This window comes from Epinephelus fuscoguttatus, linkage group LG22, assembly GCF_011397635.1.
Source record: "Epinephelus fuscoguttatus linkage group LG22, E.fuscoguttatus.final_Chr_v1".
NCBI lineage: Eukaryota > Metazoa > Chordata > Actinopteri > Perciformes > Serranidae > Epinephelus > Epinephelus fuscoguttatus.
The window spans coordinates 21136475-21151413 of record NC_064773.1 but is presented as its reverse complement, the minus strand read 5'-3'; the positions used below and the strand labels follow the sequence as shown (position 1 = coordinate 21151413).

Genomic DNA, 14939 nt, shown 5'->3' with positions numbered 1-14939 from the left:
CCAGGGGAAACCGCCCGGCCCCGCAATCCCCCACAGAGCTAGGGAGCAGGCCCGGATTCAAAGGGAAGAAGGTGCACCTAACACATGCTTAAGACCTTGAGTTCTGATGAACCGCTGTGGTGTATTGTGGTGAGAGAGATAGAGGATTAGGGGTTACATCATTAACAGAAACACGTTACATATTACACAACAGTCTTTCTTGAGTTGTAATATTTATATGTACAGGTGGCATATGCTCACAGGCTGAGTGGCACTATACAGACACGTTTAGTGAGTGAATAAATGGTGACCATTTTTCTGTAAAGTATGTTAATTGGTTTCTGTGGCCAGCAGATATTTTCTCCAGCGAAATATGTTCTACAAGGAGATTCAGCCAATGTTTGATGTTGAGGGTCTGTTTATCTTTCCAGTTGACTAGGATTGTTTTCTTGCGATGGCGAGCTACAAGAAGAGAGTTGCAGTGGCTGTTTGGGAGGTCAATTGTCATCAGGTCACCAATTAAGCACAGGTTGGGAGATAATGGGATCCTGCAGTCCAAAATGGAGGAGAGTTTTGAGTGACTGTAGACCAGAAGTGCTGGACGGGTGAACATAACCAGAGTGCATGAAAGTAGGTGTCTGCAGTGTTCTGAGTACACTGAGTGCATGTGTCAGATTGACTAAAGCCCATTCTATTCATCTTTTGTTGGGTGATGTGTGTTCTGTGGAGTACTTTAAATTGGATAAGTTGTATATTAGTGTGTCTTGTCATCTTAAATGTATTTTTGCATATCTGAGTCCAGAAGTCAGGGTCGGTGATACACCCAGTTCTTTTTCCCATTTTAAAGTTGGTAAATGTATAGAACTGGTCTTTGACAGTAATTTATAAATCTTAGAAAGGTTCTTCTTATTGCTCGGAGAAAGCTTTGTAATATGTTTGGCAAATTCTGGTGGCTGCAAAGTGTCCTGAGGAGCTGGAATTCTCCTCTTGATTGTTTTTATCAATTGTAAATATTGTAGAAAATTGCCATTTCTTATTTCAAAAGTTTGAAATAAGTTTGTGTATGTCATATTATATTGTCTTGGAAAAGGTGATGGAGATGAGTTACTCCCTTCATCTCCCATGTGCTAAAATGGAGAGGTCTTTTGTTAATTTCAAAATCCGGGTTGTGCCAAATTGGAGAGAGCAAGCAAGGTTCTATCGGAGAGTTTGTGATTTCTAGTGTTTTCCACCAGGCTGATAGGGTGGAAGCAATCATTGGGTTCTTAAAACAGTTATGACGTCTGAGTGTAGTGGTGATAAACGGGAGGTCAGAGAGTTTTATATTGTTGCAGTCCGCCTGTTCTAGTTCGAGCCAGAAGTTGTAGTCTTCGTTAGGATATAACCATTTCAATAGGTATTGTAGCTGGTTAGCTAAATAGTAATGTTTAAAGTTAGGAGCGTCTAATCCCCCTTCCAATTTGTTTTTCTGAAGGGTGCTTAGGCTAATTTTTGCTGTCTTGTTCTTTGAGTAGAATTTTATAATTGCAGAATCTAATGACAGGAACCATTTTGATGTGGGTGTGAATGGAATCATGGAAAAAAAATAGTTAATTTGGGGTAGAATTTTCATTTTAACTGTGGCTATTCGTCCCAGGAGGGAGATGGGAAGATTATTCCAGCGCTTCAGGTCACCACAGATCTTATCTAGCAGCGGGCTAAAGTTCAGGTGGACCAGGTCTGATAGTTTGGGTGAAATATTTATGCCTAGATATCTTATGTTGCCCACAGGGAGAGAAAATTTTTGGTCTGCAGGATTCCAAGAGTTCTCCGTTATTGGCATTATTGTCGATTTGGACCAGTTGATGGAGTAGTCCGAAAGTTTCGAGAAATGTGTTATGAGATTAAATACTTCATGTAATTTCGGTTCTTGTAGATAAAGTAAAATGTCGTCGGCATATAGATTAATTTTATGTTCTGAATTGGCGGAATGGATACCTATGATCTTGCTGTTCTGACGGACTGCTATAGCCAATGGTTCGATGAATATTGCAAACAGTAGAGGCGAGAGTGGGCACCCTTGTCTGGTTCCTCTCTGCAAAATGAAGCTTTTAGATGTGATCCCATATTAATCACATTTTTGACTTGTAGCAGACAGTGGAACTAAAAAAAAGACACACATAGCTACTACATCACTCGCTTGTTACGTATTTAATGGCTAATGTGTTAGCAAACAATGGCCCAATTACACATCCAGCTAACACAAAAAAATATGAGCATTCTTGCGAAGTTTCTTTTAGTTCTACTTTGGTTTTCACTAAGTCCAAAGAAAAATGGCTTTTAGTTTCTAGCTGTTCAACCTTCTTCGTTAGCTAGCTACTAACTCGCTGCTGGATAGATAGCACACTTTACTTCTACTGAAATATTGTGCCAAAAACAACACTTTATGGATGCTAAAAACAGTGTGTTTCATAAATGCATAGTCTCACTTAGCCAGACCTGAGAAAGGGGAAAAGTCAGGGGAAAAAGCTCTGGCTGGTTTGTATTTTTTAAACCAATCATAATAATCGGCGGCATTAAGCCCACTATAGTGTGCTTCAGGGATGGCGTTTTTTCCTCTAGGCTGAGGCGGAGCTTAGCGTCGCCCTGGTTCCCTCATCAGTAAGATAATGGGATTTTTCCATTAGATTTTGGATTAGTGCAGAAAATAAGCTCTGTGGTGAACACATTTATGATACTTATACTTTTCGTTTAGCAATATAATCTTTACAAATGACTATATCTGAATGAAATGATAAGATGTAGGGCTACTGTTTTTTTGTTTTGTTTTGGTTTTTTTTTAAGTTGTGAAGCTTTCATGACCCCTAGTGGGGGTCAGGACCTCCAGGTTGGGAACCAGTGCTAGCTTCACAGAGCTTGAGTCAGTTAATATAAAAAAAACAGTGAATAATGCAGCTTTAAGCTAAGTTTTCCCCTTTGATGGGACAGAGTTGAGCCTGCAAACCTCCATAGATCAGGTATACTTAAGAAATTCATGTGCAAGGTCAGTGTTTTGGGGGAACCTCCTTTAGGAACCATCACTACATAATTGCTGTAAGAAAATACATGCACTTAAAGAAAAATTAAATTCAAGTAACATCACTTAAAGTCAATCGCATTGTTAATTTGCTACTGAAATTTCTGATTCACACACACATGAAGCTAACCTGGTGCTTTTTTTTACTCCATGGGCTTTGTGCCTGTCACATATGATGTACTCCTGCAACAACCTAAAGGTTATTCTGTCATTTTTGTGTTTTACAGTGATCGTTTTTATCCATTGTATTTCTTTTTATTCATAATGTTTATTCGTTTGTTTAGCTGTTGTTTTGAGTGTAAATAGTCAATTGCTGTAACATTATCTGTGAAGAAATGGGATCAGCTGAATGTGTTTTATAAGGCTACTATGGTCCCACAGAGCCTTGTGTATCACTGGAACCCTCATGCAATTATGTGATCAGCTGTCCACTGTAAGAAAACAATCTCGAGCATATTTTCACGCCACATCGCATGGCATCTTTTAGACCACGTGTACAGAGCTGGAGCAACAATGTTTGTAGTTGAAGGGATAGTCTGACTCATGTTAAAACACCTTCACTTTATTTATTTTACTGTAAACCATTTCAGAAATAAAGTGCATCGCCACTTGTAAGGAAAACACAGCCTGGATATTGTTATTAACAACCTTTACATTCCTGAATTTAACCTCTAGATTTCATTCATTTTATCAAATACACATTTCAAAGCTACCGTCTTTAACATCAATGGACTTCAGTCTGTTGTATGTTTGGGTTTATTTATTTAATTATTTATTTATACTTGTATGTTCCATGGTGCCTGATCTTGAACGTTCAGGAGAGGTTTTCCTCGTTACCAATGATGATAAATTCCTCATCATCGATGACACTACTGTTAACGCTACATCTGGAGCCATTGGTGGTAATGTCATAGACACCTGTCACAGCAACTTTGAGAACTGTCAGCCAGCTCTGTTTGAGATCGGAGCCATCGCAGGAGAACGTGTGGGTGGTTTTGGATTGGCGTAAACAGAAACAATGCTGACCCTGGAGCTCCTGAGGGGAATCCTCCACACTGCAGTCCAGCAGAGGTATACTGGACAGGGGCTTCACATCCTGGAGAAGGGGGTTGGGGTGAATGAAAGGGATAGAGAAGCTGTATGAAACTCTCTTTTTTGCGATCACAAATCCTGTGGTTGGATTGCAGCTGAATACCGTGCTCTCCTCTCTAATGGAAATATGTCCTGATATCACTTTTTCCATATAATGGCACACAAGCCATTCACTCAATTCATTTTCTGTAACAGCTTATCCTCTTGAGGGTCACGTGGGGGCTGGAGCCTATCCCAGCTGACATTGGGTGAGAGGCAGGGTACACCCTGGACAGGTCACCAGACTATCACAGGGCTGACACATAGAGACAGACAACCATTCACACTCACATTCACACCTACGGCCAATTTAGAGTCACCAATTAACCTGCATGTCTTGGGATTGTGGGAGGAAGAAAACCCACACTGGCACAGGGAGAACATGCAGACTCACCACAGAAGGGGTTCAAACCAGGAACCCTCTCGCTGTGAGACAGCGCTAACCACTACACCACCGTGCTGCCTTAAAAAATTGGAACTTTGGCTTTGTTAAGTGTAACATTCTATCCTAACTGTAGGTCCAGATTAAAAGCAGCATTTTTTTGCCGTTAATGGATCAAAATCATGAAGACTTCAAAAAAATATTCTGGTTTTCTGTGCATATGTTTGTTAAAAATAAATTATTAGATGTTTTCTTAGGTGTCAAAAGCTAAAGAGCCTGGAGTGGCAGTACTCTAACCTTAAACTGTCTGAAAAACAGACTCAGACTGTGCAGTTGATTGCACAACAGCTCTTCACAATTTCAGCAGTGTTCCCCTTTTTTCCATGTGGGTGCATGATTGCAGATGGTGACTGTTGTTTAGTTTGCCACTCGGGGAGTGACTGTGGTGACAGCTGTGTATGACAACATCATATGCAAACCCTATGGAGACACCGCCACCCGAATAACAGTGAGATACAAACAAACAAGTATGTGGTTCAAGTTTCTCTAACACAGAGACCCCTACCTGTGGATCAGTATACAGGTGGAGGACGCAAGGTTCAGCCCGGGTGATAACAGACCACACCTGCTGCCAGGTCTTGGGGTTGTCACCATACAGCAGGAAGCCACTCATTATCCAGTCACTGGACACTGTAGATACCTCCGACTGGGAGAACACATAAAGAAAACACAATGTTGTTAAAGACTTGCATCCATGTTATGTGGTATTTTATGTCTCTAAAAAGGACAGACTTCCTTTAAAAGGAATATTTACCATCATATCAGTTTCCTGTGTTACACTGAATTTGTGAAAAAAGGTTTTCTGACATGCCTGGTGAATGAAGAGGCCAAAAATGGAGAAAATTCTTACATAATAATCTCCATTTTTGGGTTACTACAAATTTTGCTGGAGCTTCTACCCCTTTGATTCATCTCATGTCTCCATACACCTTTGAAATATGTGAAGTTGCTCCAGAAACCCTCACCCTACCTTTCGAAAACACACAAGGCTCACCTCCAGCATCCTTCTCTTCTTCCCCTCCACCCTCTCCCCTCTCTGACTGGTCAGGATGGAGTAGCAGGCTTTACACACTTTGTTCAGCCTGTTACTGTCGTACTCCAAAGCCACTTTATTGTCTGAACACTTCCAGCACACCACCTGAGGAGCAGAGAGTCTGTCAATGCTATCTTGTGTTAAAAAGAGCTTTTCTCTGTGTTGTGTTCAGTGCAAAGCTGCCACATGTCGTCACTCACGCAGCCACAGGCTCTGCAGTGATGTCTTCTCCTGGTGAGTGCGTTGAAAGGTTCCTCGCATTTCATACACACGGTCACCTCGTTGTCCCTGATCCAGCGAGGGGCACGTCGGCCCAGTTCCTCAGTCTGTAAATCACACACACACACACACACACACACACACACACACACACACACACACACAAGCTGGGATGTTTACAGTCTTCTAGAAGTTTCTGAATACATTTTGAATAGATACAGCCCCCTTCATCAAACTTACTCGTTCTTCTACATTTGGCTCCTTAGAAGCCAATTTGAAGGTTTCATTTTTCCTCTGAAACACGTTAATGGCTTCCTGAATAACCTGGAAATACAACAGGTTTTGAAAACTCAGTTGACAGTATGGATTGATTTTATAATCAGTGTAATATTTACTGTTGCACCAATCACTAAACAAGATATCTCCATACCTTTATCCACTCATCTCTGTCTTGTTCAGAGCTTGAAAAACAAAAAAGCACAAAAACAAGATATTTAATGCACTCACTGTAAATGTACTGACATTTTATAACACAAGATTATGTTCACAGACTGCTCACTATATGTTGAGTATCTAAGAATGAAATCAAAGACATCTACTTTCCAATTAATACACCTTATACCAAGGCTGCCCAATCCTCTTTATATATGTTATATCATATTGACAACAATTTTTTAATGTATGTGTTCAAACATGGTGATTAGCGTGGACTGTCACGTTTAATGTGTGTTTTTAAAGGTGGACCCTGGGGAAGATTAGCTGTGCTTTAGGGCACAGTAGTTGGGATATTTGCAAATAAACAATGTGTAGTCTAACAACAAATTAATTGTACAACAACAAATTTACATGCAGGTGACTTTCTGTCAACGAACAAATAAAGACAAACCAAAAACAGCTCAGTTGGTATGATACACTTTGCTTTTACCACACACACACACACACACACACACACACACACACACACACACACACACACACACACTCACCTGGTTTGCAGCTCAAGCGTCCGCTCCTTTCCAGAGACCTGAAAGGTGTGTAGGTGGTCCTCATTGGTGGTCTGCTGCACCTGCATGCCGTCCACGCCGATCCTGCAGCGGACAGTATAACGCTGCCCGACCAGGCTAAACTTTGGAGTGCAGCACAGCAGGAAGTTGTTGAACTGTGGAGAAAAGTTACACACCATAATCAACAAGGTTCCTTTAAAAGGTCCAGTGTATAGGATTTAGAGGTACAGGAGAACTGTGGTGACTGATGCAAAAACACGATAACGCAGAAGGCCCTATCTAGAGCCAGTGTTTGGTTTGTCCGTTCTGGGCTACTGTGGAACAACACGGCAGACTCCATGAAAGAGGACCTGCTCAGTTTTTCAGCTCATTTTAAGGTAATGAAAACACAACAATTCTTATTTTCAGTTGTTGTTAAACTAATGAAAACATAGTTATGAATATTATATACCATTTCTGCCAATAGATGCCCCTCACTCTTACACATTGGACCTTAAATGAACCCAAACACATATTAGACCTACATTTTACAGCATCCCTAGCTAGAGTGGTTTAGAAAAGGGCCAGTTTAAAATAATCTTGAGACTCACTCCATGATAGAAACATAAAAAAAATGTGGGGTAGATAAGCAAATTCAAAATGTTCTTGGAAGATTATGGATCATAGTCTGTACATAAATATCTAACCAGGAACAGGTGCCTCTCCATGGCAGATGTGTTCCTGGCTGCAAGCTTGAGCAGACGACCTTCCCTGATGAACTCGTTGGTCGGGTTGACCACCTCCTCCTCTCCAACCATCTCATAGATCTCCAGCAGACGCTTCAGGCTCTCCTGCATGAGAAGAAAGAGAAACACTGAAGCTGATCTACATGGAGACAATCAAAAATGTAGAGCAGATGTGTAAAAGTTTGATGCTAAATCATCCAGTGTACTAAAACACCCTGGATGAAAGGGAAAAAAACAGCTATATAGCTATAGATAAAATCTAAATATTAATAATGATAATAATGATGTGGTGTGTAATAACGTACAGCTTTTTGGATGGCGCTATTTGAGTGGGTGGCTGCCATGGAAATGGTCTGCAAGGATTCTGCGGGAGGAGACAAATAAGAGACGTTCATTCTGCTCTCTGCAGACATAACGACCTATCAGAGACAGACGGGCATACATACTGTGAGCAAGATCATAATCTGGGTCATCCTTGGGCAGTTTCTTCAGGTAATCCCTGAGCAGCATCTCATAACGTGGGACCCTCTGGACTGGTTCCAACATGTGGTGCTGCAGGGTCAGGCTGCCACACACCTCCTGACTCTAAAACAGGATGCATCACATGCTGCTCAGGCCTCCGTACTTTTAGGTGCATAGAAATAAGTACTGACACATACCCTGCTGTAAGGGCGGAGCCAGATGTAAATATGTGGGGCTCAGCACAAACCTAGCAAGGTCTAGGGAGGTTTTTTGCCCACATACGGCAGCTATATGCAATATTTTTAAGCCATTTAAGATAATAGAATGCCTCAAAATCTGTACATCATTGAAAAACATGATAGTTGCCAAAGAAAAAAAAATCATCTTGTAGAGCCTACAGCCTGTTTGGTGTCTAATTGTTCTCCAGCTGTCTTTATAATTCGGAAACCATAACACAACAAATGTTGAGGATGACTAATTTTTACTTCTGCCACCTTAAAAGAGGCAAAAATTGTCGGTCACTATTCTTAACTTACGTAACAAGAGCCCCAGAAGCCCCCCGCCACCTTCCCGATCTGTCCCTGCCTTGCTGAGTGTGTCTTACCTGTATTTCCTGGATGATGTTTCTGAAGGCAGAGGAGCGTTCAGTCCAGACCCTCACCAGCTCCATGGCCTGCTCAAAGTTCCTCACGTAGTCGGCATACATCCTCAGGAAGGGTGCGTGTTGCAGCATAACAGTACCCAGGCCTGGGCTCTCACACCTAGGTTTGGTCGAAGTGGGAAGGTCCACCACATTTTTTAATTAGGCAATGACCTCAAGGTCAAAGTGCTGACTTTAAATATATAGTTTACAGAAAATAACTTGAGCAATGTGAGCAATCAGAATTACTGTTTTGGTTTGATGTCTACTACTAATGTTCAGCATCCTCCCTGGTGATGCTCTGCCAGGGCTGCAGTGCAGCCTTGCTTGTTTGTTGTCAGTATGCCTTGGAAGAGTTGTAAGGTGATTTGTTAAAGTGTACTAAGCAATTAGAGTTGTCGTTGTTGATGAGCCTGAGTGTAGTCTGTTTATGACATGAGCACCCACCAGCGGCTGATGCAGTTTTCCAGGTCAGGTAGCAGGAACTGGTTGTGGAAGGAGTAGATAGAGGAAATGTTGGAGAAGATATTTCGTATCACGTCAGGAGGAAACGAACCTCGACCTGCTTCTTCTGTCAGGCGTGAGCAGAACACCTGTGGCAGGAGTTAGAGAGTTTTAATTAATCAAATTAATTTTACACTTAACCCTGCACAAGATGTAAATGAAGTAACAAGTTTGATGAGAACGTGGCATTAACGGATATCCCTGCCATGTGTCGCATATTAACAAGACCTTATTCTCATAGACTTGCCACTCTGTCACAGCACCAGGATCACAATCACGAGCAGGATGATTGAAATCAATGACTAGTGCTCATACAGGTTGCTGTATGAAGTGCGTGCATATGCCTGTGGTCATCTGGTGGGTGGGGCTAAGGACAGAGTGAAGAGCTGCAGGAGGCCTTTTCCAGTAAACTACCCACCCTAGATTTAGTCTAAAGGAGCATGGTGTATACAACAATGAAATTAGTGTCTGAATTCACAAAAATGGCTCTGATTCTTACAGATTTTTTCTTCTGCATCAGGTGCACTGCATATTTATAAAGGAAGTCACAAACAGACACTGACCTGGTCTAGCAGGTGGAGTCGAGCCACGTAGGCTCTCTCTGTCTGCAGCAGTTCATTGGCTATGTTGTACAATTTCTGCTCGGTGTTCTCCTCATCTTTTGGCTGACCTCCTTCTACCTCCTTCCTCTCCTCATCACTTTGTTCACCTTTAGACTCCTTGTGAATCCTGCCACCTTCTCTAGTTGCCTCATTCCAGTGGCAGGAGGACCTGGAGCCGTATCCTCTGGTTATCTTGCCTTCTTCCATTTTGCCATGTGTTACCTCCCCATTTACTGCTGTGCAATCTTTCCCCAGCTCTGTGCCATTCATTTGTCCCGAGGAAGGCTCTTTGCTATCGCTTGATAGATGGGCTTCACTTGAGGCATGTTTAAGCCTATGGTTAACTGGCACCTTGACGGTTATGGCTGTCCCATTGCAGTTGGGGGATTGCAGCAGTTTTAGTGGTGAGCGTTCAACTTTTTCCGAAGGAATCCTGCAGAAATAAAATACATCTGTCATGGAATACTTAATCAAAGAGCAGAAAAGGACCAAATTAAAAATCCCACCTGTTCTCTTCCAAGAAAACAATCAAGTCAGGCACGCTCAAAGATTTTCCCGCTGTCTTCTCTTCCACATCCATCTTGCTGTTCGGGATTCTGTGCAGTCCGAGCCAGGATTTAGAGTTCTTGGCGGGGCTGTAGCTCCCCATCCTCCCCTGAACAGGACTGGGGGTGCGTAGTAATCCTGTGCGAGGGCTGTGGTTCCTAGGGGACAGCTTAGCAGGGCTGTGTCCTCCTTCCCTCAATGGGCTACAGCTCCGAATGCCTCTTTTGCCTGGACTTGGAGATCCTAGAAGTGGACTGCTAGTGAGACGTGGAATCCCCCGAGTATGTCTGGCAGGGCTGATCTGTGCTCCACACACCCCGTTCAAAAAACTGCTCCCTCCTCTTCTGATAGGACTAGGGGAGCCTAGACCATTGTTTGCTGGGCTAACACAGGAAACGGAAAGTGCATAACTTCTACTAGGACTCTGGTCTCGCTCTGTGGCGTTAACTTGTTGAGGTAGTAAGTTCCCTGCAGTGGGACTGTGGGCTTGTGCTTGTCCTGCCCTCAGAGGACTCTGGAGGTGAGCTGGTTTAGGAGGCACTGGGGGGAGATAGACAGCACAGTTGTTGGCTTACTGATGATAATGGTACGATGTATTGCAGGTACAGTATAGTCCACAAAACATTCAGGTTACTGGATTTTAGCCTACCTTGTGGTTTAAAAGGTGATCCTTTAGCAGGGCCTCTTTTGTTGTCTTCCTCTGCACCTGGTTTGGAGTTTGGTTCTGACCCACAGACTCTGTCACAAGCACCGCCGCAGCTGTATGAGCCACACACTTCACCGCTCACAACTAAAGGAAATACACACTATTATCATTTGAGCCATACATAAATATTTTTCCACATTTTTGAACTTTGAGGACCTGATTTTGCTGATTCATTGGAAACAACACACAATGCTTCTTTCACTTAGTATGTGTATGATTCAGAGGTCATGTTCCTCTTGGGGCTTTCGGCAGCTAACACATATGACATACACATAGAAAAACTGACCATATTGTAGTTTTGCTAATGTCCTGGTTGTGTACCATCATTGCTCAAGTGTTGCTTCTGTGGTCAGCCAAACATTCTCTTGCATCTTTTACTTCATAGGCACTGCAGGTTGTTGGACTGAACCACAGTGTTACAGTATACCAGAGTATTTAGAAATCTGGACTGTATGATTACCAATACCATGACCAGACACTCATCTCTATTAAAGTCGTGTGGAGATGATATATTAAGGGTGTATTGTATGTAGCGAACATCATATGCCACCTGAAGTCAGTCTACTTGTAGCACAGGCAGCTGAGCTGAGAAAGAGGCAACTGCAAGTGGTGGGGATAACGTTACACAACTGTGAACAGCAAGCCCACAGTGGCAGAGAGACGGCAGTGGAAAACATATTTACACATCTAACACACTAATATAGTTATAGTTCGGTAAAAATTTAGGTAGGTATGAAGGTATGAAAAAATAGATAGCGCCCGAGCCTCACTGTTTCTCTACAGATTAAGTGTTAAACACACATAGTATTTACTGCAGTTTTACTCTTACAACCTTCCCTCACAACAAATTACATCTTACAAATTGTGCAGCTGTTTGTTTTCTTACCTGCAGTTTATGTCCACATTTATGCGACATTATCCATAACTTATATAACAAAGTAAAGCTTTGCTGTTCGCTCCTGGCTACACTGAAGTGTAGCAGATTTGTTGGTCATTTGGAGAGGGCTAAGAGCCTACTTTCTCAACACTAATACTTCCTCTTTCTCACTTCTCTCTTTTCTCCATAGGGTCTAACCACTAAGAGTTTTACAAGTTATTTCGGGGTCTCAGAGACAACAATCAGCACTAAACAGAGTACTATCACTTCGACAGAGTCTTGTTGTTGTTAGACAGCACTGCCGTCTGGGTCAGTGGTCCCCAACCTTTTTACCTTAAGAGACCCCTTTTCTATCATTGAGTTAACTGATGACCCCTGACTAAGTGACATGTTTTATGGATGTTTCATGTTATATTCAGGGCATAACAACAGCAGTGCAGAACAACTGATAAACTGTTTAATTTACACAAATAGTGAAGGCAATAACTGCAGGAAATCTGTGTAAAACAAGTGATTTGGATGAATTTTTAACAGATTGTTTCCTGTGAATATTGCATCAGAGATGAATTTTCTTGTAATTTTTAAGAGCGTTTTATACAATTTTCATACAATTTTATACAATACAATCATACTGAGCCATTATTCTATTAGCTCTTTGTTCTTTTTTTTTTTTTTTTTTTTAACTGTGTACTTTTCTAATGCCGGATGAGGCTGTTTAGCAGAGAGTAGAAGCTCTGTGAATGTGTGAATGTAGCTTGTGTTCAGGTCTTTACTTTGCCTTATCCTGTGACATTTTTTTGTTTGTTTTATCTTAGAAAATAATCAAATTTTAAAAAATAACAATTTCATCTAGTTTTCTTTAAAGAAATAAATGCAATGTTGAGATGTTTTCTTACACCCCTTTAAAATCAAGAATGCCTCGTAACCTCCCCTGAAGCTTTGGCGACCTCTAGTGAGGGTTGGGACCCCCAGGTTGGGAACCAGTGGTCTAGGTAAAGAAAAAAACCTTGACAGAGAACTAAAAAGAAAAAGATGCATACTGAAGGCTACAGCTATAAATGACTGCTTTTTCAAATATTCAAAATCCTCTACCATGTGAGTTTGTCATTTTACAAAGAACTTAGTCAGGTTGAAGACACACTGGAAAATAAAAGTAGTGTGCACCCAAATTAAACTTCTGTTTTGTGGTTATATTAAAATATACAGGTTGACAGATGATTAAAAAATTATAATTCTACACTTTGTTTTCCCTCTCCACTTGTTGGAATTCACTACTCCAGCTTGGCAGTTTAAGCTGGGAGTCATTACGCAAATCTCCATAATCACCTTCCAGCAAATTGCAATCCAAGTGGTCTAAGAGAACACTAGACTTCTGCACCTCCCCCTTGGCTCTGTATTCAGGGATTAGAAAATCTAGCATGTGTCTGAAGACTTTGGCCAATCACAGGTCATTTCAGAGAAAGGGTGTTCCTGTTGGCTTTTTCTGTGAATACAGTTGTGCGTGCATGTCCATTTGGTTGTTACCAAATGGACATGCACACAGTCTTATTTAATGGCAGATAATTCTGCTGAGAAAGTTCCTATTCCAGCATTGGTAATAACTGCTTACCCCGCAAAGCAACCTGAAAAACCAGACATAATTATCAAAAAGAGAATCTAAAAGAGAGTCTGACAATAAAGGAAATTTAAAAAGCAAAGCGTTTTATAGATGGAGAGAAAATGTTGCTAATAGTTTAGCCTTGTGTGAATTGGTGCCAAAGGCTCACTGCTATGGCTTTACATTCACATTTATGTAGCCAACGTTAGCTCGAGCCTCGAATCACAGTGTGCCTCACTCTCTGCTGCTATGGGCCATGAGGCCAGAACAAAGAGAAAGCTCTACAATTAAATAAGATGAAATTACTTAAGGTATGGGAAACACAGGGTTACTGTATAACTTGTGTGCATATGCCCATGGTTGTCTCGTGGGAGGAGCTTAGGACAGAGAGGGGAGAGAGGTGAGCTACAGGAGGAGGGTGTTTTTAGATTCTGCCTTTTTTTTTGGCCTAATTCAGATTTAAGTCTACCCCAGCTTTAAGCAAACAATATAAAACACGCCTACCAGCACCTCTAATGGTCACTACTTATAGTGACCATTAGAGGTGCTGGCAGGTGGATTTTGTTACCCTCAGACAGGGATTTTGACATTTTAGCTAAGCAACGCTAACCAGCTGCAGCTTCATATTTAAAAAGGACAGAAATCAATTTTCTCATTTGGATTGCTGCAAGTGTTTTTCCTCAAATGTCAAACTATACCTTGAATGTTTCCAACTATCTTTGAAAGGCACTACTTTGTGTGTGTGTTTCTAGCCTCCCAGTTATGATTTTAAAAAGGCAGCGTGAAGTTTTGAAATGTCTTCATCTCTAAATTCTAACACCCCTCTTGAAAAACAAAACAAAACAACTATTTTCCTGTTGAAAGTTAATTACTGGCCATCCTTTGCATATCCTGTAAGAACACTTGTTTCGACAAGTCTAACACCAACCCAAAGAATAATTTCCATTATGGGTCAGTAAAATAGACAGCACTGTTGACCCCTGCATCTGACAGTACCATTGGAGCAAACATACTTCTCTAATCTAAACAGATAGCTCTGCCTCAATGGGGGGGATGAACAAAACTGCTTTGTGTGTATGTGTGTGAGAGGGATTGACAAATGCTGGTCTCAAGACTCGAAGGCAAAGTCCAGGCTGAATCAGGGGAAAGAGATTTAAGAGATTTCACTGAAGTAATCCGACAAGCTAAGAGGCTAACAGGCCAAATGTATAACAGCATTAAAAAAATCTGCATACACACCAATTGGAATTATATTAACAAGCTGACAAGGGGACTTAATGAAAGTAGCATTTGCTGATGTAAACCAGGAACAATGTGAAGTGTTAATGCCCTTAGCAGCTGCCCTGGTCACCCTCTTACGGGGCAGTTTGAGCCTTAATAATCTGGTTACTGAAATACCTGTAAAGGAGATTGTTGA

The 14939-nt window shown here is 41.6% G+C and overlaps 1 protein-coding gene across 2 annotated transcripts in view; it reads right to left on the bottom strand.

Moving 5' to 3' along the window:
* Positions 1–807: 807 nt before the first annotated feature.
* LOC125883151 (FYVE, RhoGEF and PH domain-containing protein 4-like) overlaps positions 808–14939 on the bottom strand; it is a 252056-nt gene continuing 237924 nt past the window's right edge. Inside the window, exons 2-16 of one of the 2 annotated variants that reach the window (XM_049567352.1) lie at positions 10992–11132; positions 10303–10882; positions 9758–10229; positions 9138–9283; positions 8655–8811; positions 8035–8173; positions 7894–7952; positions 7550–7693; positions 6846–7018; positions 6290–6320; positions 6100–6183; positions 5841–5966; positions 5602–5745; positions 5113–5253; positions 808–4130 (exon numbers count right to left, since the gene is read on the bottom strand). In XM_049567352.1, coding sequence (XP_049423309.1) covers positions 3849–4130; positions 5113–5253; positions 5602–5745; positions 5841–5966; positions 6100–6183; positions 6290–6320; positions 6846–7018; positions 7550–7693; positions 7894–7952; positions 8035–8173; positions 8655–8811; positions 9138–9283; positions 9758–10229; positions 10303–10882; positions 10992–11132 — 2819 coding nt within the window. In that variant the 3' untranslated portion in view covers positions 808–3848. The remainder of the gene's footprint in view (positions 4131–5112; positions 5254–5601; positions 5746–5840; positions 5967–6099; positions 6184–6289; positions 6321–6845; positions 7019–7549; positions 7694–7893; positions 7953–8034; positions 8174–8654; positions 8812–9137; positions 9284–9757; positions 10230–10302; positions 10883–10991; positions 11133–14939) is intronic. The other variant, XM_049567353.1, reaches the window with a different exon arrangement.